Here is a 27007-nt window from a genome sequence, read left to right as displayed (position 1 = left end):
GAAGGGAGGGTGGGTGGTGGGCGGGTTGAATAAAGAGAAAAAAATGCATTTCCCCCTTACTAGCTCTGACTTTGCTGATAGCTACTTTGAGGAAAAATGTACTTACTATGACTGTGATATGTGGTTGTCCCAGCTAGCTATCTTAAGATGAATGCACTAACTGCATTTATCAAAGTCACATCAGGTAGCCTGATTTCAGATGTGTCCATGTAAACAGGATTATTAGGGAAATCGTTCTTCTTGCAAAGCATGTAAACGTTCTAATCTAACTATTTTATTAATCTGACTACCCACAATAATCACATTATTGTGTGCATGTAACGTTAATAAAGAATACAAAAATAAATCCATAACTGTAAGCTTAACAGTGCCCTTTATTGAATCAAGATGATATTTCACAACTCATTTTTGACAGGAAATACCTTTTGTTTGCAAACTTTGCATGTACATACACTTTTGAATTACATTAATTAAACACTTATCTCTGATCTAGTTTATAAACGTGACACCTAAACCATGCTCCCCACAAAGCGCAGGTGATGTCAAACACACAAGAAGAACTTCCACAAAAAGCATCCTCGATTTAGAGGACACTCACTGGGAATCTCACCAAACATTACATATTTTCCTTCAAAGAAGCAAAATAACCGTGACACACCATTGTAGAATAAGGCATGTGTAAGATGTAATTTGTCTTTAACCCAGCTTACCGTTGCACTTTCAGTTAACACAGTTTCCCAGACGGACTCAACAGATGAGGAACAGAAGATACTACCGCTCGTTGTTTAATAAAAAAAATCTGATTAAGTAATCTGGTCCCATTCAAATCCCCCAAACTCATTTTACCGCAGACACCAACCGTTTAACTGACAGGGGTGGCATTTTGGACACATTTTAAGACACAGGTTCGATCATCCATCCTCTAGTACATACTCAGTGTTAAGACTTAATGAATTGTAGTTCAGTAACAAACTTGCTTCAGTTAAAAAATAAGAGGTTATACATCTAATCAATTAATACTGGAACTTTTACAACAAAATATATATTATACAAAGCATCATAATGACAATGCACTCCCAAAATAAAACAGTGAAAATTGGTGCACGATCCAGTGATGAGAGCAACATAAGACACCAATAAGTCAGTAGTCTCAGTCACAGTAGATAGACATACTCCTTTCCTGACCCCCTGTCCAGTCTCCCCGCACACACAGCCCAGGTTCCCTTCCAATTTTTTTTACGCATAAATATAAAAGCATCTTCTTTATATCATGTCAAAAAAGTACATAAATAAATACAAATAAAAACAGTTATTGTCGTTAGTATAAAAATTGGTAATAAAAAAGGAGAATCTTCAGTCAGGTCAGCTGTCTTATCCTTTGTCCATCTAAAAGTATTTTTTGTTTTGTTTTCCTATTGACGAGTTCTTCTGTCCATTGTCCTCTGTGACCCACTCTACTTAAACTGGTTAGGGATAAGGCCCATCTGAGAATGCAAACTCATTGGTGGACTGGAGATGCCCTCTGACCAATCAGACATATTGGAATGTGGAGAGGAGCTGGACCATTGGTCAGGGGATCCGGGGGAGGGAGTTAGAAAGGGGTGGTCAGGCACCTGCAGCTGGTGATTGGGTGTGTTGTCCATAGGGCTGGAATAGCTGTGCTGGGAGGGTGGGGTGAGGAACTGTGTGCCGAGAATCTGGGTCTCCTGGGGGAGGATGGTGTGGATAGCGACCGAGCGGCCTGCCCCGTTGCCTTGCTGCAGGTCCGAGCCGCTCAGCTCGCTGCTCAGGAAGCTCTGGCTCAGGACCTGGCCGGCTGTGGTGGAGTTGGAGTTCTGATGCTGGAGCTGTGGGTTCTGCCGGGAGTGCATCTGCTGCATGAGGTGGGGCGGCGTGCCCAGATGACTGGTCTGCAGGCCCTGGTAGCCCATGATCCTGGACAGGGTGGCGGTGGGGACCCCGTGGAGGGGAGCCATCATGGGAAGGCCTTGGTTGAAGCCGCCCTGCTGCCCGAGACCCGGGTGCATCCTGGAGTGCCAATCACACTGTCCTCTACCCCCAGCGCCGCCCATGGCCATAGTGATGGTTCCCTGGCTGCCGGGGCTGGAAACGGGCAGGTGGGACAGGCGGGGAGGGTTCGGGTCAAAGGGCATACGCCCAATGTCCTGCCCCTTGCCCATGCCCATGCCCATCTGACCCAGGTGGCTGTCTCCACTGCCTTGCAGGTGGTTGAACGACATGGGCGGAGACTGCTGGAATGGCGACGTCATCGGCGGCGACGCCACGTCGGACAGGTACCCGTGGGGCGACTCCTGGGAGTCGACGGGCGAGAGGACGGCCGAGCTGTCCAGCAGACTGCCCTTCCCGTCCAGGGACTTCTTCTTCCGTATCCTCATATCTTTGCCGCCGTCCTTCCCTCCAAAGCCTGGCTTGCGGACCTTCTTGCCCAAGGCGGTGGGCTTGAGGCTGCCCAGGTATCCGTTGGGGGAGCACAGAGGTGGGGACAGGCTGGTGGCGCTCAGGGTCCCATTATGGAGCCCTGGGCTCCTCACCAGGTTGTACTCATCGAGCAGATGGATGATGTCATGGTGCATTCGCTCCTGGGCGATGTCCCGGGGCAGCTGGTCCAGGTGGTCGGTGATCTCGCGGTTGGCAAAGTGCTCCAGCAGCACCTTGGCCGTCTCGTAACTGCCCTCTCTGGCTGCCAGAAAGAGAGGAGTTTCCTCCTAGAGAGACAGCAAACAGTGAGTGAGAAAATGTTTTAATACAATACTTTATTTTACATTCGATTGTGATTATTCTTTGATCCCCTGAACAATGGTGGCATTTACTGGAATGACATTGCACAATGAGCTTTTAGTATATTTCTCAACATTTCGAAATACACCATTGAGCATGTAACAATTACACACATAACAACTACACAAGTTGGCAAGTAGTAGTTTCACTAGTGTGTCAACTAGTGTGAGATGTAAGAGCCATGTTTGTGTGAGATGTGTGAGCCATGTTTTTCACCTTGTTGTTCTGCATGTCTTTGTTGGCGCCATTCTTCAGCAACACCATGGCAGCATCCACGTTGTTGACAGCTGAAGCCCAATGAAGGGCAGATTTACCTGGAGAAAAAAATAAAAAAAATAAAAGGAATGATGATTTAATACAAATTCAAATAACCTGCAAATTCCTAGACCATGAGGGCTACAGTCCATGAAGATGGGTCAGCCGGTTAAGGGCAAATTCCATTAGTACACTGTGTGGGAGATATGATGTGAATACAACCAAAGTAAAATCAGTGTAACCTACCAAAGTCATCGATGGCGTTGGCATCAGCATGGCAGTTAATAAGCTCATCCACCATGCCTTCCACAGCCAATCGGGCGGCCAGGATCAGAGGAGTCGTTCCGTCATGCATGCGGGCGTCAAGATCAGTGGCCCGATTCCGGATGAGAATCTGAACGAAAAGACAGACACCTTTAGTGAACATGTACAGTACAGGCTAAATCTGAGAGCAAAGTCCAAATGCTTAACTGGTAATAGGGAATGCTACATATGGCATTGTATATAATATCATTTTCAATTCACGTAAATGCACCTTTTTGCACATGCTTTAGAAAAGCATTTTGATAGTCCACAAATGAAAAGTGGCATATAAAATGAATGTATTTATTAATTCAAAGGAGCACTACTACTAGAGTACTGTAGTAGTACCTGGAAGACTCCCTGTGCGTCTGCGGCCACGGCGGCGTGCAGCGGAGTGCGCCCCATGTTGTCCTGGACGTTGGCGTCGGCCGTGGACTCCAGCAGTCGCTTGGCGGCGTCGGAACGGGCGTAGCGGGCGGCTAGGTGAAGAGCGGTCTCACCCGTGCGGTCCGTCTGGTTGTGCAGGTTGGCGCCCTGGTAGATGAAGTCAGAGATGATCTCAGCCGAAGGGTCCTCCTCCTCCTCACTGTTCCCAATCTCCAGGCCTCCTCCGCTGCACGATGCGATCATTAGAGGAGTGAAACCGTCTGAGAGAGGGATGGACGGAGAGATGGATGGAGGGAGAGAAAGGGTGGTAGATAGAGAAAAAAAAAACACACATTAGGACCGAGGGGAAATACTTTATTTAAACGGAATGGCATGGAGTGGCACTCCAGACTCCTTTTCACCTCATTTAACACCTGATTTACTTAACAAAAGGCACATCTCAATAGGTGGGCGTGGGGGTATGGGCCTTTGCTCTTTTGTTTTCGTTATTGCTCCTCTATTGTCCCTCAAGCAAGGGTGGAGGCCAATGACATCACAAATTCCCATCAGACCAACTCCTTGAATGCCCTACTCCTTGAAGTTTGCAGTTGTGTCTAAAAAACATTATTTAGCTCATAACATATTGATTTACCCTTTAGTGTGTGCACTTTAATTTATTTATACTTGGGATATCCCATTTCAACAGGAAAAGGTATGTTTTTTTAATCACTGGAGGACATCTTTAATGTTACTTCTACATTTACATTTTACATTTTAGTCATTTAGCAGACGCTCTTATACAGAGCGACTTACAGTTAAGTGAGTGCATACATTTTCATACTGGCCCCCTGTGGGAATCGAACCCACAACCCTGGCATTGCAAGCGCCATGCTCTACCAACTGAGCTACACGGGACAAGTCATGTGACAAGGGGGGTATGCCAGAGAGAGAAGAGAGAAAAAATTGAGAAGAGAGAGATCCTCACACACCTGGGCCTCGGACATTGACGTCCATGCAGTCATTCTCGATCTCTCCCTGTGGAGGCGTGGGGGCGATGGAAGGGATCCGCAGGTCAGCCGCGTCCAGGTGCTGCTGGGTCCATTGTCTGTGGTCAGTGCGGTCATCCAGGTCCAACATGGCCGGCTCCTCCAACTAACACAGAGACAAACATGGTCCATCAACTACCGTACAATCCCTGTGACCACACAATACACATTATGCAGGCAAAGGCAATTATCTGTTTATGTATTTAACATTAATTCAACAATTTCCAGATGTGTACACTATTTTATACATTTAGTGGTTGTACATGGTCTGTGTAGGTTTCAGATGATCTCTTACCCTAAAGCGTCTAGAGTCTGGCTCCTCCTCTCCCCACAATCCATTCTGGCTGTCGTCCATCAGAGAAATGTCCAAAATGTTCTTCAGTGGCCTGATGGACATAGGAAAGACCAGTTAGATAAGCCACACATGAAACACACACACGCACGCACAGACACACTTACTTGAGTCCCACAGAGTCCTCTCCTACGGGCTCTCTGCGTTTCTTCTTGCTGGGCTCAGACACTTTGAAGCCCTCAGGGAACCAGAGCTGTCCGTGCTCCCGTCGGCGTTTTCGCGACACCAGCACCCCCAGGCAGATGAAGCCCAGCACAGCCAGCCCCAGGAACACCACGTACATGGGGTATAGCTCAGAGGATGCAGGGGTGGGCTGCACACCTGGGAGAGAGGGGCAGGGAGAGTACAGCATGTCAGAATGGGGTTACGACTCTTGTACTATGTATGTAATGTTTATGTGCTCTACGTATGTCTATGTGAATATCTGTATATTGGCATGCTGTATGACACAGACATTTTTCCTAATGGATACAAATAAAGTGACCATCATCATCATCTAAATCACAAGCATTAAAGTAGTTATTGGTCTATTTTCATACTTTCATACAGTCATATTTTATGAGAGAGAGATTTTTGAATGGAGAGTATTTCAGCTGGAGAGATACTGTATGTTGGTACTTACTGGTGACGGCCTCAATGTAAGGAACATTGAGATTCCCGCTGGAGGCCAGTGCTCCCAGGAACGCGGCGACGTCGGTGGCGCTCTGGAAGCATTCCGTGGACTGCTGGTAGCACTGGCGGTTATCAATCTCCAGGTATACCACCGACCTACCAGAAAAGGGGAGAGTTAATTCGACCAATAAGAGGGAAGGAAAGGATTCACTTGAACAATCAAGTCCTCTTCTGACTCTCCTCTCTAATATCAAATCTAAGGACAATTCTGTGGAAAGACTGAACAAGTAATGTCTGAGTGAGTGTTTGAGTGAGTGAGTGAGCAAGCGACTGTGGGTGCATTTGTGTGTGTATCATTGAATGCGTGTCACTGAGCAATGTATAACAAAGTGAACAAGTGTGTGTACCTACCCTTTGACCTGCATGAGGTCCAGCTCGCGGCGCCGGCGGGGAGGGTTTACCATGGACTCCACGCTCTCCTTCACCTGGCCCAGCATGTTGGCCGGCACGACCGCCCAGTCGGGCCAGCTGTCGGTGGAACGCTTCATGTTGTGCTTGGCCAGCTCCTGCTCGCTGCCGTAGTAGGGGAACACCATGGGCTCTCCGTTGGCGTCGCGCCGGAACACCACGTTGGTGTGTAAAACGGTGCTGAGCTCACGGAGGAACGTGGAAAAACCATTTTTTAACTGCTCGGGAGGGATGTGGACCACAAGGACGAGGTGGCCGTCAGCTAGCTTCTCGGGCATGTTGTTGGCGCAGTCCAGGCCGTCCCACTCGCACTCTGCGTTGTTACAGCCCTGGTCGCAGTGGCCGTCCGCGTAGTGGTCCTTACAGTACTGGTCATACAGTGGGCTGGGGAGAGAGAGCATTAACATGGTCAACATTAGGATTAGCACTTAAGTTAACTAAGGCCAGAGGAATTGGATGAGGTAGGAATGTAGAAAGTAGGTAGATTAGAAAAGATTGCTTGGATATGTAGACTCGTAAGGAGTTGGAAGTAGACAATGTTCATCATTCTTACAAACACAACATATCATCATCCTTCTTTCATGGTTTAATATGTTTTAATAATCATCTGAGAGTGAAATAGGTTTGAGACTGGGCATAGTGAGATAGTGAGAGGTTGAGATGGAACAGACATATTCGAGGCGGACTGAGACTCACTTGCACTGTCCCTCCTGTCCCTGGCAGTCGAAGCCGTCGTAGAGACACCCAGGGCTGTTGCACTGCTCATCGCACTTCCCGTCGTTGAAGTACCGCCAGCACTGCAGCGCCGCCGAGCAGTTCTGCCATGGGTCATCGAAGTTGAGCGAGCAGTCGCCGCCGTCCCAGCCGCAGGCGTGGTTGTTGCACAGCGAGTCACAGATGTGGTTGCCCGCCCACTCGTCGCACTGCGGGATCTCGCAGCTCACCTCCACCTCGGGTGGTGGCGTAATATCCCGGCCGAACCCACCGGGAAAGGAGTAATCAAGGATGTGACAGAGCAGGCCATTGAAGTTGTTGGGGCAGCTGCAGTGGAAGAAGGGTGCGTCAGGGGTGCTCTGGCAAGTGCCCTCGTTGTAGCAGGGGTTGACGTTGCAGGGGCTGTCCGTGGGAGTCTGGCACTCAGGGCCGGTAAAAGCGGCGGGGCACAGGCAACGAGGGCTCAGGTGGCCGGAGACACAGGTGCCACCATTTCTGCAGCTGAGGCTGCCACAGAAGCGTGAGTCATACTCGCAGGAGGAGCCTGTGTAGCCCTGGAGAGACACACACAGAGATGGGTCAGATGAGGTTGTACCTTAAAACAGTCTGTTGGCACACACGTTTACTTTGCATCGCCAAACCGCTCCCTTTCCACAAAGATATACAAAAAAGAGACAAAGTTAATCAAACACATACAGTGGGGGAAAAAAGTATTTAGTCAGCCACCAATTGTGCAAGTTCTCCCACATAAAAAGATGAGAGAGGCCTGTCATTTTCATCATAGGTACACGTCAACTATGAAAGACAAATTGAGGGAAAAAAATCCAGAAAATCACATTGTAGGATTTTTAATGAATTTATTTGCAAATTATGGTGGAAAATAAGTATTTGGTCACCTACAAACAAGCAAGATTTCTGGCTCTCACAGACCTGTAACTTCTTCTTTAAGAGGCTCCTCTGTCCTCCACTCGTTACCTATATTAATGGCACCTGTTTGAACTTGTTATCAGTATAAAAGACACCTGTCCACAACCTCAAACAGTCACACTCCAAACTCCACTATGGCCAAGACCAAAGAGCTGTCAAAGGACACCAGAAACAAAATTGTAGACCTGCACCAGGCTGGGAAGACTGAATCTGCAATAGGTAAGCAGCTTGGTTTGAAGAAATCAACTGTGGGAGCAATTATTAGGAAATGGAAGACATACAAGACCACTGATAATCTCCCTCGATCTGGGACTCCACGCAAGATCTCACTCCGTGGGGTCAAAATGATCACAAGAACGGTGAGCAAAAATCCCAGAACCACACGGGGGGACCTAGTGAATGACCTGCAGAGAGCTGGGACCAAAGTAACAAAGCCTACCATCAGTAACACACTACGCCGCCAGGGACTCAAATCCTGCAGTGCCAGACGTGTCCCCCTGCTTAAGCCAGTACATGTCCAGGCCCGTCTGAAGTTTGCTAGAGTCCATTTGGATGATCCAGAAGAGGATTGGGAGAATGTCATATGGTCATATGAAACCAAAATAGAACTTTTTGGTAAAAACTCAACTCGTCGTGTTTGGAGGACAAAGAATGTTGAGTTGCATCCAAAGAACACCATACCTACTGTGAAGCATGGGGGTGGAAACATCATGCTTTGGGGCTGTTTTTCTGCAAAGGGACCAGGACGACTGATCCGTGACTCCTGAGTGGCGCAGTGGTCTAAGGCACTGCATCGCAGTGCTAACTGTGCCACTAGATCCTGGTTCGAATCCAGGCTCTGTCGCAGCCGGCCGCGACCGGGAGACTCATGGGCGGCGCACAATTCGTCCAGGGTAGGGGAGGGAATGACCGGCAGGGATGTAGCTCAGTTGATAGAGCATAGCGTTTGCAACGCCAGGGTTGTGGGTTCGATTCCCACGGGGGGCCAGTATAAAAAAAAATAAATATATGTATTCACTAACTGTAAGTCGCTCTGGATAAGAGCGTCTGCTAAATGACTAAAATGTAAATGTAAAGGAAAGAATGAATGGGGCCATGTATCGTGAGATTTTGAGTGAAAACCTCCTTCCATCAGCAAGGGCATTGAAGATGAAACGTGGCTGGGTCTTTCAGCATGACAATGATCCCAAACACACCGCCCGGGCAACGAAGGAGTGGCTTCGTAAGAAGCATTTCAAGGTCCTGGAGTGGCCTAGCCAGTCTCCAGATCTCAACCCCATAGAAAATCTTTGGAGGGAGTTGAAAGTCTGTGTTGCCCAGCGACAGCCCCAAAACATCACTGCTCTAGAGGAGATCTGCATGGAGGAATGGGCCAAAATACCAGCAACAGTGTGTGAAGACTTACAGAAAACATTTGACCTGTGTCATTGCCAACAAAGGGTATATAACAAAGTATTGAGAAACTTTTGTTATTGACCAAATACTTATTTTCCACCATAATGGGTGGAATTTTGTGTATGGGTGGTCCTCTGTAGCTCAGCTGGTAGAGCACGGCGCTTGTAACGCCAAGGTAGTGGGTTCGATCCCCGGGACCACCCATACACAAAAAATGTATGCACGCATGACTGTAAGTCGCTTTGGATAAAAGTGTCTGCTAAATGGCATATTATTTATTATTATAATTTGCAAATAAATTCATAAAAAATCCTACAATGTTATTTTCTGGATTTATTTTTCTCATTTTGTCTGTCATAGTTGACGTGTACCTATGATGAAAATTACAGGCCTCTCTCATCTTTTTAAGTGGGAGAACTTGGTGGCTGACTAAATACTTTTTTCCCCCACTGTAAATAATTATGCTAAATGAGATGCTAAATTGTGGATGGAAATACAGAGGGAGCCAGGGGCTACGTCAAAAATGTCACCCTGTTCCCTTTTGCTCTATATGGGGAATATGTTGCCATTATGGCCAGGGTGAATTTAGAGTTTGTGTTCTGGTCAGTGGTGTGTGGCTCGGTTGGTAGAGCAAGGCGCTTGCAATGCCAGGGTTGTGGGTTCGATTCACACGGGGACCATTACAAAAATGTATGCACTCACAACTGTAAATCGCTCTGGATGAGAGTGTCTGTTAAATGACTCAAATGTAAATGTGCTCACCGGTGGGCATTTGCAGATGAATCCATCGGGGTTGTTACTGGCCACTGCACACGATCCTCCGTTCCTACACGGTCTCCCCTTACAGCCGTCAAACACCTTGTCACAGCGCTGGCCTGGAGTTGAGAGGGAGAACAATGTCTGTTATTTATGTACATTACAAATGTGTGGACAATGTTTGTTTTTTTCATTGTTGTGTAAAATCTGTCATAAACACAGAATAATCCAATTTATTTTAGGTGCGTAGGGTATGGTCAGTACCTGTGTATCCAGTGCGACACTCGCAGCGGTAGCTGTTGGTGAGCTGGACACAGTTGTAGGAGCCTCGCGGGTCGCAGGGGTCCGACAGGCACTCGTTGACGTCACCCTCGCAGCGCTCCCCTACGTAGCCAGCGGGACACATGCAGTGGTAGCCCCCCACTCTGTCCACACACTGACCCTTGTTGAAACACTTGGGCTCGTTGGTCAGAGGGTCCATAGAGGGGTTGCAGTCGTCCAGGTTGATCTCACAGTGAATGCCTGGGGAAGGGGTGGGCTGAGGATTAGGTGGAATTCAGTATAGAAATAGAATTACATGCATCTAATTCTATGTAATTTAGCATAGAGCTCCTCTTAGTCTACTACCGAATGGAAATACATGAATAATATGCTGCTACTAACTGTTCTGTGCTTGTTTTTCAGTGGTAGACTGATGAGAGATTTTTATGAGATTGCCTTTGTGTGTGTGTGCATGCGCTAGTGTGTACCTTGTGTTCCTCTGGGACAGGAGCATTTGTAGGTATTGATGAGGTCGATGCAGGTGCCCCCGTGCTGACAGGGCTGAGACAGACATTCGTTGATCTCCTTGGAGCAGTTCACCCCGTGGTACCCAGGAAGACACTGACAGAGACAAACCAGACCAAAACCATTCAAATACCAGAGAAATTAAGTACTATCTTATCTGACACATGATTCAAGATACCTAACATTGCTCTACTTTCACACTGTTCTAATATCAAGTGTATAGACCAGGTCTTGAGTAGGGTTGCAAAATTCAGGAAACGTTCAATAAATTCCCAGATTTTCCAGAAATCCTGGTTGGAGGATTCCGGATTTCCTGCTTATTCCCTCCTGATTCCTCCAAACAGGATTTCTGGAAAATCTGGTAATTTATTGAAAGTTTCCGGAATATTGCAACCCTACTCAAGGGAGACCTGGTCCATACACTTGATATTAGAACAGTGTGAAAGTAGAGCAATGTTAGGTATCTTGAATTTTGACACCCTACCCTTGAGAGAAAGAGAGATTATACTGTAGCACACCAAGTGGCGGGGCTGTCGTTTTTGTTGTGCTTGGAATTACGGAGTGGGCCTTTAATTGCATAAATTAAGGATAACGTATTAATAATAATTTATGTGTTTGTGTTGATTCAGATTTGCTAGCTAGAGCATATATACCTCACAGCTGTACCCTCCCAGGTAGTCTGTGCAGGTGGCACCGTTCTGGCAAGGGTTGGGGGAGCACTCGTCCACCTGTTCCTGGCAGTAGCTGCCCGTGTAGCCCGCCTGGCAGCGGCAGTAGTGGGTGTTGCCAGCATCCAGACACTGGCCCGAGTTACGACACAGGTGAGCCACCTCCACACCTTCAGACAAGAGGGAGGGGGGGGTGTATACATATATATGTAGCATACACATATGTACACACACACACACAGCATACAAAGCACACAAACATGTTCTTACCATCCCCTAACCATCCTGTATTGGTCAATTTTACATGCAAAATTGGATCTTTGTCTGCTTGGCCTAGAGATGGTCAGAACGATTTGTGCTCTGTCTCGACTAAATTAACTGTCTAATAGTTAGATACAGTGCCTTCAGAAAGTATTCATACTCCTCCACTTACAGTGGGGAAAAAAAGTATTTAGTCAGCCACCAATTGTGCAAGTTCTCCCACTTAAAAAGATGAGAGAGGCCTGTCATTTTCATCATAGGTACACATCAACTATGACAGACAAAATGAGAAAAAGAAATCCAGAAAATCACATTGTAGGATTTTTTATGAATTTATTTGCAAATTATGGTGGAAAATAAGTATTTGGTCAATAACAAAAGTTTCTCAATACTTTGTTATATACCCTTTGTTGGTAATGACACAGGTCAAACGTTTTCTGTAAGTCTTCACAAGGTTTTCACACGGTTGCTGGTATTTTGTCCCATTCCTCCATGCAGATCTCCTCTAGAGCAGTGATGTTTTGGGGCTGTCGCTGGGCAACACGGACTTTCAACTCCCTCCAAAGATTTTCTATGGGGTTGAGATCTGGAGACTGGCTAGGCCACTCCAGGACCTTGAAATGCTTCTTACGAAGCCACTCCTTCGTTGCCCGGGCGGTGTGTTTGGGATCATTGTCATGCTGAAAGACCCAGCCACGTTTCATCTTCAATGCCCTTGCTGATGGAAGGAGGTTTTCACTCAAAATCTCACGATACATGGCCCCATTCATTCTTTCCTTTACACGGATCAGTCATCCTGGTCCCTTTGCAGAAAAACAGCCCCAAAGCATGATGTTTCCACCCCCATGCTTCACAGTAGGTATGGTGTTCTTTGGATGCAACTCAACATTCTTTGTCCTCCAAACACGACGAGTTGAGTTTTTACCAAAAAGTTCTATTTTGGTTTCATCTGACCATATGACATTCTTCCAATCCTCTTCTGGATCATCCAAATGGACTCTAGCAAACTTCAGACGGGCCTGGACATGTACTGGCTTAAGCAGGGGGACACGTCTGGCACTGCAGGATTTGAGTCCCTGGCGGCGTAGTGTGTTACTGATGGTAGGCTTTGTTACTTTGGTCCCAGCTCTCTGCAGGTCCTTCACTAGGTCCCCCCGTGTGGTTCTGGGATTTTTGCTCACCATTCTTGTGATCATTTTGACCCCACGGGGTGAGATCTTGCGTGGAGCCCCAGATCGAGGGAGATTATCAGTATGTCTTCCATTTCCTAATAATTGCTCCCACAGTTGATTTCTTCAAACCAAGCTGCTTACCTATTGCAGATTCAGTCTTCCCAGCCTGGTGCAGGTCTACAATGTTGTTTCTGGTGTCCTTTGACAGCTCTTTGGTCTTGGCCATAGTGGAGTTTGGAGTGTGACTGTTTGAGGTTGTGGACAGGTGTCTTTTATACTGATAACAAGTTCAAACAGGTGCCATTAATACAGGTAACGAGTGGAGGACAGAGGAGCCTCTTAAAGAAGAAGTTACAGGTCTGTGAGAGCCAGAAATCTTGCTTGTTTGTAGGTGACCAAATCTTATTTTCCACCATAATTTGCAAATAAATTCAATTTATTAGAATTTTTTTTCTCAATTTGTCTGTCATAGTTGACGTGTACCTATGATGAAAATTACAGGCCTCTCTCATCTTTTTAAGTGGGAGAACTTGCACAATTGGTGGCTGACTAAATACTTTTTCCCCCACTGTATTCCACATTTTGTTGTGTGAATTAAAAATGGATAATAAAAAAAAATCTCACCCATATACACACACAATACCCCATAATGACAAAATCAAAACATGTTTTTAGAAAAGTTTGCAAATTTATTGAAAATGAAATACAGAAATATTTAAAATTACATACAGTGAGGGAAAAAAGTATTTGATCCCCTGCTGATTTTGAAGCAGCTCTTGCTGCTGGTGACTCTCAGATCCACCTCTACGCAGACGACACCATTTTGTATACATCTGGCCCTTCATTGGACACTGTGTTAACAAACCTCCAAACGAGCTTCAATGCCATACAACACTCCTTCAGTAGCCTCCAACTGCTCTTAAACACTAGTAAAACTAAATGCATGCTCTTCAATCGAACGCTGCTGGCACCCGCCCACCCGACTAGAATCACCACTCTCGACGGGTCTGACCTAGAGTATGTGGACAACTACAAATACCTAGGTGTCTGGTTAGACTGTAAACTCTCCTTCCAGACTCACATTAAGAATCTCCAATCCAAAGTTAAATCTAGAATCGGCTTCCTATTTCGCAACAAAGCCTCCTTCACTCATGCTGCCAAACATGCCCTCGTAAAACTGACTATCCTACCGATCCTTGACTTCGGCGATGTCATTTACAAAATAGCCTCCAACACTCTACTCAGCAAATTGGATGTAGTCTATCACAGTGCCATCCGTTTTGTCTCCAAAGCCCCATACACTACCCACCACTGTGACCTGTACGCTCTTGTTGGCTGGTCCTCACTACATGTTCGTCGTCAAACCCACTGGCTCCAGGCCATCTATAAATCACTGCTAGGCAAATCCCCGCCTTATCTTAGCTCATTGGTCACCATAGCAGCACCCACCCGTAGTCTGCGCTCCAGCAGGTATATCTCACTGGTCATTCCCAAAGCCAACACCTCCTTTGGCCGCCATTCCTTCCAGTTCTCTGCTGCCAATGACTGGAACGAATTGCAAAAATCTCTGAAGCTGGAGACTCTTATCTCCCTCACTAACTTTAAGCATCAGTTGTCAGAGCACCTTACCGATCACTGCACCTGTACACAGCCCATCTGAAATTAGCCCACCCAACTACCTCATCCCTATATTGTTATTTATTTTGCTCTTTTGCACCCCAGTATCTCTATTTGCACATAATCTCTTGCACATCTAGCATTCCAGTGTTAATACTAATTGTAATTATTTTGCACTATAGCCTATTTATTGCCTTACCTCCATAACTTGCTACATTTGCACACACTGTATATATATTTTCTGTTGTATTTTTTTTGACTTTATGTTTTTTTTACCCCATATGTAACTCTGTGTTGTTGTTTTTATCGCACTACTATGCTTTATCTTGGCCAGGTCGCAGTTGTAAATGAGAACTTGTTCTCAACTGGCTTACCTGGTTAAATAAAGGTGAAATCAAAAAATAAAATTTTAAAAAATGTACGTTTGCCCACTGACAAAGACATGATCAGTCTATAATTTTAATGGTAGGTTTATTTGAACAGTGAGAGACAGAATAACAACACATAAATCCAGAAAAACGCATGTCAAAAATGTTGTAAATTGATTTGCATTTTAATGAGGGAAATAAGTATTTGACCCCTCTGCAAAACATGACTTAGTACTTGGTGGCAAAACCCTTGTTGGCAATCACAGAGGTCAGACGTTTCTTGTAGTTGGCCACCAGGTTTGCACACATCTCAGGAGGGATGTTGTCCCACTCCTCTTTGCAGATCTTCTCCAAGTCATTAAGGTTTCGAGCCTGACGTTTGGCAACTCGAACCTTCAGCTCCCTCCACAGATTTTCTATGGGATTAAGGTCTGGAGACTGGCTAGGCCACTCCAGGACCTTAATGTACTTCTTCTTGAGCCACTTCTTTGTTGCCTTGGCCGTGTGTTTTGGGTCATTGTCATGCTGGAATACCCATCCACGACCCATTTTCAATGCCCTGGCTGAGGGAAGGAGGTTCTCACCCAAGATTTGACGGTACATGGCCCCATCCATCGTCCCTTTGATGCGGTGAAGTTGTCCTGTCCCCTTAGCAGAAAAACACCCCCAAAGCATAATGTTTCCACCTCCATGTTTGACAGTGGGGATGGTGTTCTTGGGGCCATAGGCAGCATTCCTCCTCCTCCAAACACGGCGAGTTGAGTTGATGCCAAAGAGCTCGATTTTGGTCTCATCTGACCACTTTCTCCCAGTTGGCAAACTTCAGACGAGCCTGTATATGTGCTGCTTTCTTGAGCAGGGGGACCTTGCGGGCACTGCAGGATTTCAGTCCTTCACGGCGTAGTGTGTTACCAATTGTTTTCTTGGTGACTATGGTCCCAGCTGCCTTGAGATCATTGACAAGATCCTCCCGTGTAGTTTTGGGCTGATTCCTCACCGTTCTCATGATCATTGCAACTCCACAAGGTGAGATCTTGCATGGAGCTCCAGGCCGAGGGAGATTGACAGTTATTTTGTGTTTCTTCCATTTGCGAATAATCGCACCAACTGTTGTCACCTTCTCACCAAGCTGCTTGGCGATGGTCTTGTAGCCCATTCCAGCCTTGTGTAGGTCTACAATCTTGTCCCTGACATCCTTGGAGAGCTCTTTGGTCTTGGCCATGGTGGAGAGTTTGTAATCTGATTGATTGATTGCTTCTGTGGACAGGTGTCTTTTATACAGGTAACAAGCTGAGATTAGGAGCACTCCCTTTAAGAGTGTGCTCCTAATCTCAGCTCGTTACCTGTATAAAAGACACCTGGGAGCCAGAAATCTTTCTGATTGAGAGGGGGTCAAATACTTATTTCCCTCATTAAAATGCAAATCAATTTATAAAATTTTTGACATGCGTTTTTCTGGATTGTTTTGTTGTTATTCTGTCTCTCACTGTTCAAATAAACCTACCATTAAAATGATAGACTGATCATTTCTTTGTCAGTGGGCAAACGTACAAAATCAGCAGGGGATCAAATACTTTTTTCCCTCACTGTAAGTATTCACATCCCTGAGTCAATATATGTTAGAATTACCTTTGGCAGTGATTACAGCTGTGAGGCTTTCTGGGTAAGTCTATAAGAGCTTTGCACACCTGGATTGTGCAATATTTGCCCATTATTATTTTCAAAATTCTTCAAGCTCTGTCAAATTGGTTGTTGATCATTGCTAGACAACCATTTAAGTCTTGCCATAGATTTTCAAGCAGATTTAAGTCTAAACTGTAACTCTGCCACTCAGGAACATTCACTGTCTTCTTGGTAAGCAACTCCAGTGTAGATTTGGCCTTGTGTTTCAGGTTATTGTCCTGCTGAAAGGTGAATGAATCTCCCAGGTTTTCCTCTAGGATTTTGTCTGTGCTTAGCTCCATTCCGTTTCTTTTTTATCCTGAAAAACTCCCCAGTCCTTAACAATTACAAGCATACCCATAACATGATGCAGGCACCACTATGCTTGAAAATATGGAGAGTGGTACTCAGTAATGTGTTGTATTGGATTTGCCCCAAGCATAACACTTTGTATTCAGGACAAAAAGTTAATTGATTTGCTACATTTGTTTTGCTGTATTACCTTAGTGCCTTTTTGCAAAAACAGAATGCATGTTTTGGATATATATATATATATATATATATATATATATTTGTATTCTGTACAGGCTTCCTTCTTTTCACTCTGTCAATTAGGTTAGTATTGTGGAGAAACTACAATGTTGTTGATCCATCCTCAGTTTTCTCCTATCACAGCCATTAAACACTAACTGTTTTAAAGTCACCATTGGTCTCATGGTGAAATCCCTGAGCGGTTTCCTTCCGCTCTGGCAACTGAGTTAGGAATGACACCTGTATCTTTGTAGTGACTGGGTGTATTGATACACCATCCAAAGTGTAATTAATAACTTCACCATGCTCAAAGGGATATTTAATGTATGCTTTTTAATTTTTTTCCCCATCTACCAATAGGTGCCGTTCTTTACAAGGCATTGGAAAACCTCCCTGCTCTTTGTGGTTGAATCTGTGTTTGAAATTCACTGCTCGACTGGCGGACCTTACAGATAATTGTATGTGTGGGGTACAGAGCTGAGGTAGTCCCAACAACAAAAAAATCATTGTAATTTATTATGTGACTTGTTAAGCAAATTTGTACTCCTGAACTTATTTAGGCTTGCCATAACAAAGGGGTTGAATACTTATTGACTCAAGACATTTCAGATTTTCATTTTAATTTGTAGAAATTTCAAAAAACATAATTCCACTTTGACATTATAGTGTATTGTGTGTAGGCCAGTGACCAACAATCTTAATTTAATCAATTTTAAATTCTGTCTGTAACACAACAAAATGTGGAAAAAGTCAGGGGGAGTGAATACTTTCTGAAGGCACTGTATAATCGGAATTGTTTTTACTCTGTGTGCTTACCTTGCTGTTTGGCGGCCACCTCGCAGGAGACACTGGGGACATCACAGTAGAGGCCGGTCCATCCCGTCTGACACTGACAGGTGTATGAGGAGCCCTGTTGCCAACATGAGCCTCCGTTCTTACAGGGAGATGAGTCACACCACCGCACCAGGTTCTGCAAGCAGAGCAGAAACACATTAACACACAAATACACCCATGTGTAACACACACACTCTCACTCACTCGCTGTTGAGCGGACTACCACTATTACGTCTCAGTTGTTTCTAAGATGTTTATTAAATTATATCAATAGAAAGAGGGAAAATAGAGGGAAAATTATTATATACAATCAAATGCACTCAGGAGATATGGCTGCCTAGCCAGAACACATGAACCCACTGCCCTTAGTCAAGATGGCTCCTGCCCGCCCATACCTGGCAGTTGACTCCAGTGTAGCCATGAGGGCAGGTACACTTGTAGGTGCCGTAGCTGTCCAGACAGGTGCCACCGTTGAGGCAGGGCTTGGAGTCACACTCGTTGATGTCGTGCTGGCAGTAGCTGCCTGTGAAGCCTGGAAGACACAGGCAGGTGAAGGTATTGATGCCATCCACACAGGTGCCACCGTTGAAGCAAGAGCTAGAGAAAAAACACACAACAATGGGAGAGTTTTGAGACTATAAGTATAGTAACCAAATTAGTTAAAGGGATGTTAAAAATATATTTTTTTACTTCAGCTTATTTAAAATGTTCCTGTTGTTGTTTCTTCCAATCTGTTTCTAAAATTATTAGTTGGTTATTTAGCAACATCCAGAATATTCTGGTCAACATTGTTTTTATCAAGCAATGTGGAAATTGATTGTTTCTCTTAGGATGTATTCAAAAGCATTTGAAATTTACATTTTAGTCATTTAGTAGACGTTCTTATCCAGAGACACTTAACAATTAGTGCATTCATCTTAAGATAGCTGGGGGAGACAACCACATCACAGTCGTAGAAAGTACATTTTCAGTAAATTCAGCGCTAGTAAGAAAATATTCATTTAAGATACTCTTTGAAGAGGGTTTCTCTTGCAAAAAGGGGCTCTTTCCCATGCTTTTGAATTGCCACTAACAGAAACACAGTATGTGAACTGCTCTCTGTACCTCTCTGTGCAGTCGGGGGTGTTATTCTCACAGTTGATGCCACTGAAACCGGGTGGACAGGTGCAGGTGTAGGAGTTGACACAGTCGGTGCAGTTGGCCCCATTCTTACACGGGTTGCTCTCGCACTCGTTAATGTCCTGCTCACACCTGCTACCACGGAACCCTGGCAGACAAGTGCACACAAAGCTGTCCACTCCATCTCTGCACAGACCTCCATTACTGCAGGGGTCTAGAACGAGAAAAAGAGAAACAGAGAGAGAGATGTATCAGGTAAGTGATACAGTTGGGCCAAGTTCACTTTACAAGATAGAGCTAGGAGTTGAAGTTCCTTACTGGGCTTGCAGTCGTCAATGTCCATCTCACACTTCTGACCGGTGTAGCCCGGACGGCAGCTGCACCGGTAGCTGCCCACCATGTTGTGGCACGTGGCGCCGTTGCGGCACGGACTTTTCACACACTCGTTGATGTCTATCTCGCATGTTTGACCTGAGAGAGGAGAGAGAGGGGGGGCAGTCAGTCTCTCAAAGAACACCCTCTATTGGATGGATGGATGGGTGGACAGATGGAGGAATAAACAGAACAGATTGATGGAGGAAGAGATGAGTAGTTTACCTTGCCATCCCTCTGGACAGAGGCAGGAGAAGCTCTGGTAGTCCTCAGACTCCTGACACACGCCACCGTTCTTACAGGGCCGGGGGCTGCATGGGGCCAGCAGTGTCTCACATGTCTCACCTGGTAGGGATAGGAACACAACACACACCTCAAACAAATGCCCTCAAGTGCTACAGGGAATCCATCACAGATCATTCATCGGTCTGTACGCTTTTTGAGTAAGAGCCATGAATGTTTGTTCCATTCATACATGTTTCGTTCATGTTACATTTGTATTTCACTCTCCACTTCCCTTTTGCAGTTAGACATCTTTGGAGAAGTACTACATCACAATTCAATGCTTTTAAACTCTTGGTAGAGTTGACTTCTTCAAAGTTGTCTTAAAGCGAAATGGAAATGAAAATGGCTGCATTGCATGATATTTCCCTTTTCTAGTCACACTCAGAGGAGTTTCCCCTGAAGAGTGACATCAGTTTTTAAATCCCAGTTTCCTATCCACTTCCCTATCCGCTCCACAGTAACCAGAGACCAGGCAGGAAGCTGCTTCCTGTTTCCTGCTATTGTGTAGCCCAGAGACAGGAAGAGGAAGTGGCCACAGGTCCCAGTTCCCAGCCCTCCCGGTCTATAGCATGTTATTCCCACACACACACACACACACACGCACACACACACACACACACACACACACACAAAGTTATCACAACATGGTAGACAGGGTGGATTTTTCCACAAATGACAGAGAGGAGCAAAACATAAGGCCTGTTTCCACACAGTTAGTGGGCATTAGTCAACCTATGTTTTCTAAAATAAGTCTGCTGTCTGAATAACAATTTGCATATATTGCTCTCCCAGGGGATGGGCTCTACACAGGATTATTTGTAGATCTCAGCAATATTACTGAAGAGCCCTCAGTAGTCAGCGCACAAGTGGATTTCAGAAATGTATTTTTATACCATTGTTCAAGAAGTCTTCTATTCCGGAGCCATACAGGCCTTTCTGAGTAGAGGGCCAAACCAAAACCAGAGCCATAAGGCTACTGTACACATCTCTTTAGGCCTATATGGCTCCGCGAAAATCAATACGTTATCATACCAGTATAGGGCAGTAAGCAGTTGCACTTGTAGCCGGCCACGTCGTCAATGCAGGTGCCCTGGTTCAGACAGGGGTTGGTGGCACACTCGTTGATGTTAGTTTGGCAGTTAGGTCCTACAGCATGGCCGGGGATTAGAGAACACACATGGGTTAGAGTCGCAGACTTATTAGGGATGATATCCACCACACACACCCACTCAAACAGAGTTGCAGGATTGAGAGGGTAAGGTGTGAGAAGATAGAAAAGAGAGAGAGAGAGAGAGAGAAGGAGCTGATAGGGAGAGTGAGAAACAGTAAGGGAAGACACGTTGAATTGAACTGACCACTGAAGCCGGCTCGGCAGCTACAAACATATCCACTGGTCATATCCTTGCAGGTGCCACCGTTCATACACGGGTTGGACTCACACTCGTTGTTGTTGATGTCACAGTTAGGCCCACTCCAGCCAGAGTCACAGAAACACTTGTAGCTGGAATACAGATAGAGAAAGGTAAGCTTTAATCGAAATATGTGTGTGTGTGTGTGTGTGTGTGTGTGTGTGTGTGTGTGTGTGTGTGTGTGTGTGTGTGTGTGTGTGTGTGTGCTCACCCGTTGACCAGGTCCTGGCAGCGGCCGTGGATGCAGGGGTTGCTGCCACACTCGTCCACCTGCAACAGACAGGTGGCATCATTGTAGCCCTCTGGGCACAGGCATGTGAAGCTGTTGATGCCGTCGATGCAGGTGCCACCATTGTGACAGGGGTTGATGGCACAATCGTCGGTATTGATGTTGCACATGGCCCCTGAAAATCCAACACAGCAGGGGGTGAGTATTCACTCATATATGGCCATTGTTTAAAGAAACCACAGCTGGACATTTTGTTTTCTTCTCTCTCGCTCTCTATCTCTAATCCTTTGTTAGTTGCTGAGGTGATGGGGGGAGTCTGCACAATACACAGGGCCACATTACTAAAGGGTATATAGAGGCAGGGTGAGGCTGCCAGGCTAGCCACTGGAGATTAGCAGTGTGGCCTTTCCCTCTCCCTGCCCATTGAATAATAAGAGGTGCTCTGGTAAGGAGGGAGAAGGAATGTTTCAGCTGGATCTGAGGGGGTGTAAGCTCAGATCTTTTATACCAGTGACAATGGGACACACAAAGCCTCTCGCCACCCCCTCCTCCTCGCTTCATAGGGGGAACAGTGGGGGAGGGAGGGCCACCTTAACCCAGGGCTGGTAAGGAGAGACAGAAGGGCCCCATTTCACACGCCGGTGAGCAACAATTACATCCCCCCTCCCCCATCAATCAGAAAGGGGAGGGCCCAACTGCCTGCTCTACAACTACAATGGCCCTCTGTCCGTGAGCCCTGCCCCTCAACACTCACAAAACAGAGGAAAGAGGACAAAAAGACAGAGGAGCAGGGGCACAACAGCAGCCTGCCTGCAAACCCACGACCCTCCCAACCTAAGAGTTTATTAAGTATTCACAGACACACACAAAAATGCGACACATATGTGTGCACACAAACACACAGGATGTTTCCACACACATACAAGTAGAGAAAACAGGCCCTACAGGGTCTTGAAACGGTAGCCCCATGGGAATAGGTGGACTGGAATTGTTATTCCAGGAATGGTTTGGGCAAAATAATCCACCTTTTCTTCACTGATACCGGGAAACTTATAAAAAGGTCAGTGCTTAGGTGTAAGAACACAGTCTATACACACCAGGTGCACATGCAGCAGATGTGTGTGTGAGTGAATGAGTGTGTGAGAGAGTACGTGTATCAGGTTTGGGGCTGCCTCTCTGTTCTCCCGCCTTGTCCCACACAGGGAATATGACACCACTCTTCTGTTTGAGTCAGCTCGCTGGCCACCTGTCCTGCCTGTCCCCCTCTCTTTCCCCCCTCTCTTCAACCCAGTGCTCACCTGAGTAACCTGGCTCACATGCACACTCATAGCCGTTGATCTTGTCAATGCACCTCCCGTAGTCACAGGGCTTGCTCTTACAGTCATCCAGATTCACCTCACAGTTAAAGCCTGTCAAACAACCACAGTAGGGGGTACAATGTTACTAACACTGGCAGAGTTTCACACATATGCCTGGATGTGGCTGCCTGTGTTGTAAAATATGTAGGATTGTAGTATGGTGTGTGCGTGTGTATGTGTGTGTATGTCTGCCTGCCTGTGTGGGTGCGTGTCTCTGCGTGTGTCTTCCTGCATGCGCATGTGTGTGTGTGTGTGTGAGAGAGAGTGTGTTCCTGTACCTGCAGTGCCCTTGGGGCAGGTGCAGATGTATGTGTTCTCCCTGTCCTGGCAGGTGCCTCCATTCTGACATGGCTGGCTCAGACACTCGTTGATGTTGGTCTCGCACAGGCGGCCCGTGTAACCAGGGCGACAGTAGCAGGTGAAGGTGGCCAGGCCGTCCTTACAGGTGCCATAGTGACAGGGGTCCGAGTAACACTCATTGATGTCAGTCTCACAGTGCTGCCCAGAGTAACCTGGAAAGGAGGAGAAGATAGATACACAGAAAGAAACTAACTACTGAGTTCAAAATATTAAGGAACTGGATCATTGGGGCAGCACATACTGAGTTGGAGTAGAGAAAATGATATTTCATTTGAAACTATACCTCCCCCTCATGCATTTCAAAAGCATTGCATTGGTGCAAGCATAGCTGGAAGGAGTTTCCACCATATTCCTCACACCAATCCATGTATTTTAAATCCATGAAAGGGAGTGTATGAGCGCACATTTCAGAATAAGGGTAGAGAATCGGAATGTAGCTTATGTTCTAGGATGAAGAGATCTTATAGAGGGGGAAATTCCGCCGAACCAGAGGAAGCCTATCGTTGCACAAAAAAAAAAAACTCGGTCCAGGAGTAGGCTTGGCCTTGGTCCATGTACCACCCTATAAAGTGTATTAATTTAAAGACAAGAATTGAGCCTCAAACCGTTCTAACCATGTGCCAGCCTACTATACCTTCAGTGCATTCGCATGAGTATTTGTTGGGGCCGTCGGTACACTTGGCTCCGTTCATGCAGGGCGTGCTGGCACACTCATCGATGTCAACCTGACATAGACCACCAGAGAAGCCTGGACAAGGAAGAATATATATCAGCCATACTCCTTTCTGTTATTGTTTTCTGTGCTGTTTTGCTGTTCTTACAGTTTAGTTATTTGTCTCGTATTGAATCCAAGTTTATGTACATCTAACATTATTTGTAGGCTACACATCTGGGGACAGTTCTTTAAGATTAAAATACTGCGTTGTCTTGGAGAGCATTTACACTATGATACATTTACAAGAGTTATCAAAATAATACCAGCGTATGAACATATTACTGTCATGTAAAGATGCACATTTCTCATGTCTCGTACGCGACCACTAGTTCTGTAGAACCTAAACAGAATTGTCTTTTCAAGCCAAATTCTCATACAGTAAAAATCTTAATAGCAGAACAATGTTTTTGAAAGAGCAGAAATGTATAGATATTTTCCTTTAATTTGAGATTTGCTTTATTGGGTTTTCCCCTGAAATTGCACTAATAGCCTGTTACATTCTGAAATTGTCGCCGTAGCTTTAAAAAGAAAGAAAGAAAGGAATCTCAGAACAATGCAATGGCAAGCAGGATCAACTCCCCAGTCAATTAACAGTTTTCAGTCTGAATTTGTTTTCACCTCATGTAATGATTTGCATGATATTGATAAAATGAAGCCTGGTTTGTCCTAAGGTAATTTAAATATGCTGAATTTGTAATGTAGGCCTAAAAGATATCTATCTAACGTTAGCTGAATGTAATTGCGCTCTTAATTATTTTACCACATCTTTCAAACGTAATCTAGCCTTTATTGTGGCTCTACAGTGCATATGCAGAGGAGAGAAAATGGAAAATGGAGGGGAAACTAATTTAATAAAGTAGGTCTGGAGGACCCTGGATCCTGAACTTTATAATGATACCCCCCTCAACACACACACAACCCATATAGCAGGAGCTCCAAATACACAATTGCTCACCCCCACCACCCCTTATACCCCCCTCTTTGGGCGCTAAGGTCTTGTGCAAACTATTTTGTCCGCCAATTATGCTAATGTAGGGGGGACCTTGTTATTACCACCCTCCCTGCCCTCATCAGAAATGCCTACACTAGTCAACCTCAGAAAAGTATTAATCACACACACACACCCCCCTATGGTAATCATTCACTTTACTTTACCCTCCAGTGACCCCACTCCCACCCAACCCTATCAGGAGCTGAGGACCCCCACCCTCCATCTACTCCTCCAATCCTCCATCCCTGTACACCTTCCTTCCTCCATTCCTCCTTTCACCCATCCATCCCTCAATTCCTTCCACCCGCCATCTCTCTCACCTTTGGGGCACTCGCAGTAGAAGGAGTTGATCCTGTCAATGCACTTCCCGTTGTTCAGACAGGGCATACTGGCACACTCGTCGGTGTTGATCTGGCAAAACACCCCCTCATAACCTGAACACACACACACACACACACGTTTATGACAATATTACAGAAACACAGTTTCAGGTAACATTACTTTGAGTTCACAGGCTCCAAAAATATTTTGCCATTTTTAGATAGCTAGTATTGTCTTCTGTAGCAGGGGCAGAGAACAGAAAGATGACTCCAATCATGAACAATTATTCTTACACCTAACAACATGTCAAAGTGTCTATGTCAGTAAGACAGTGTTACAAACCGAAATATCCCCCTAAATGGTACATTCCAATGTGTCGTCGTACCTGGCATGCAGATGCAGTGGAATCCTCCAATCTGGTCCAGGCAGGTGGCATCGTTCTGACAGGGGTTGGACATGCACTCGTTGACGTCCATCTCACAGCGCGGGCCCTCGTAACCCTGGAGACACTTGCACTGGAACGAGCCTTTAGTGTTCAGGCAGCGCCCACCGTGCTCGCAAGGGTTGGCACCTGAAACGTCAAACACAGGATATACATCACCACTTATATCCCCACTTTCACCCCGCGCAATTTCTCTATCATTAACACAAGAGGTAGATATAAAAAAAAAGAGGCCTTTTACACTTCAGTGTTCTGATGCCAAACTATTACCAAAATGCATAACCGTCACACTGACAATCATTTATTTTTATTTAACCTTAATGTATCCAAGTTAGTCTAATTGAAAATCTCTCAAGGGAGTGTTTGGCAAATAGCACATTGGCAGAGTTTGTCATCCTGAATGTTCAGGGACAGGTACCTTCCTATAGAAACGAGAGAGGAGCAGAGAGAGAAGTCACTCACCTAGGGAACACTCGTCAATGTCCTGGTTGCATGCAGAGCCGGTGTAACCTGGAGGGCAGGTACAGATGGCTTTGCCGTTGACAGGGTTGGTGTCACAGTTAGAGCCTTTCTGACACGGGTTACTGATGCAGGCGTCGTCAAGATGACACAGTAATCCTGAGGAAAGACAAATTATGATTAATGGGATTTCTATAGGCAGTGCATTTCCAGGGGCACAAAATGCTTTCTACTGTAAAGGGGGAGAACTGACTCACCTCAACAACTAACATTGTGAAGTACCCACCTGAAAATAGTATCTCAATATCTTCAAGCAACTATCATGGGGGTGTAACCAGGCCACCTCAGTTCAGTGTGGCCTGGTGTGCAAAGCTCTCAACAGTTTCTTATTTTTAATCACTTTTCTTCCAACGCGTGTGTGTGGTTAGTGTGGGACATGTGAGATCGTAGTACCTGTGCGCCCGTGCGGACACTCGCAGAAGAAGGAGGCTACGCGGTCGTGGCATGTGGCGCCGTGATAACAGGCTGCGCTGGCACAGTCGTCGATGTTCTCGCTGCAGTCATCGCCCGTCCAGCCATTGACACAGACACAGTGGAAGCTGCCGTAGGTGTCGTGGCATGTACCACCGTTCTGGCACGTGTTTGGCATCATCTCACACTCATCCACGTTCTCGGTACAGAACTGGCCTAGAGGGCAGAGGACAAGGATTACATCATACAGGGGCCATAAGAGATGGATATAGGGCCAATGTGGGTGGAAATTTGAAATAGTTTTTGTTCATGTAATCTCAAGTTCATTCATTTTCAAGAGAGACCTTGTCCATCTTGAAGATTGGAGGGTTTGTGGGTATAAAGGTTACCTGTAAAGTGAGGGGGGCACTGGCAGTTGTAGGTGTTGACCCCATCCACACACAAGCCACCATTCTGACAGTTGTGGCCTGGGCAGTCATCAACGTTGTGATCACAATTCTGACTTGTAAATCCTGAGAGAGTGAGTAAGAGAGTGAGTGAGAGATGAGAGAGAGATGAGTAAGAGATGAGAGAGAGGGGGAGAA

At 45.8% G+C, this 27007-nt stretch overlaps 1 protein-coding gene across 1 annotated transcript in view; it reads right to left on the bottom strand.

The window, feature by feature from the left end:
• Positions 1 to 354: 354 nt before the first annotated feature.
• Positions 355 to 27007, bottom strand: part of LOC311128221 (neurogenic locus notch homolog protein 1-like) — a 56924-nt gene continuing 30271 nt past the window's right edge. The window contains exons 5-34 of the mRNA XM_084160255.1: positions 26813 to 26935; positions 26406 to 26639; positions 25956 to 26111; positions 25437 to 25622; positions 25051 to 25164; positions 23659 to 23772; positions 22943 to 23176; positions 22605 to 22715; positions 21289 to 21481; positions 21024 to 21169; positions 20701 to 20814; positions 19609 to 19728; positions 19330 to 19482; positions 18997 to 19225; positions 18288 to 18489; positions 17875 to 18028; positions 11433 to 11617; positions 10743 to 10875; positions 10258 to 10515; positions 10000 to 10112; positions 6898 to 7469; positions 6145 to 6585; positions 5744 to 5889; positions 5229 to 5442; positions 5065 to 5155; positions 4713 to 4875; positions 3706 to 4004; positions 3301 to 3448; positions 3016 to 3113; positions 355 to 2726 (exon numbers count right to left, since the gene is read on the bottom strand). Coding sequence (XP_084016381.1) covers positions 1455 to 2726; positions 3016 to 3113; positions 3301 to 3448; positions 3706 to 4004; positions 4713 to 4875; positions 5065 to 5155; positions 5229 to 5442; positions 5744 to 5889; positions 6145 to 6585; positions 6898 to 7469; positions 10000 to 10112; positions 10258 to 10515; positions 10743 to 10875; positions 11433 to 11617; positions 17875 to 18028; positions 18288 to 18489; positions 18997 to 19225; positions 19330 to 19482; positions 19609 to 19728; positions 20701 to 20814; positions 21024 to 21169; positions 21289 to 21481; positions 22605 to 22715; positions 22943 to 23176; positions 23659 to 23772; positions 25051 to 25164; positions 25437 to 25622; positions 25956 to 26111; positions 26406 to 26639; positions 26813 to 26935 — 6716 coding nt within the window. The 3' untranslated portion in view covers positions 355 to 1454. The remainder of the gene's footprint in view (positions 2727 to 3015; positions 3114 to 3300; positions 3449 to 3705; positions 4005 to 4712; positions 4876 to 5064; positions 5156 to 5228; positions 5443 to 5743; positions 5890 to 6144; positions 6586 to 6897; positions 7470 to 9999; positions 10113 to 10257; positions 10516 to 10742; positions 10876 to 11432; positions 11618 to 17874; positions 18029 to 18287; positions 18490 to 18996; positions 19226 to 19329; positions 19483 to 19608; positions 19729 to 20700; positions 20815 to 21023; positions 21170 to 21288; positions 21482 to 22604; positions 22716 to 22942; positions 23177 to 23658; positions 23773 to 25050; positions 25165 to 25436; positions 25623 to 25955; positions 26112 to 26405; positions 26640 to 26812; positions 26936 to 27007) is intronic.

This window comes from Coregonus lavaretus (assembly GCF_964263955.1).
Source record: "Coregonus lavaretus genome assembly, chromosome: 4".
Taxonomy (NCBI): domain Eukaryota; kingdom Metazoa; phylum Chordata; class Actinopteri; order Salmoniformes; family Salmonidae; genus Coregonus; species Coregonus lavaretus.
Note: the sequence above shows the minus strand (reverse complement) of the source record. Positions and strands in the feature narration are given on the sequence as shown.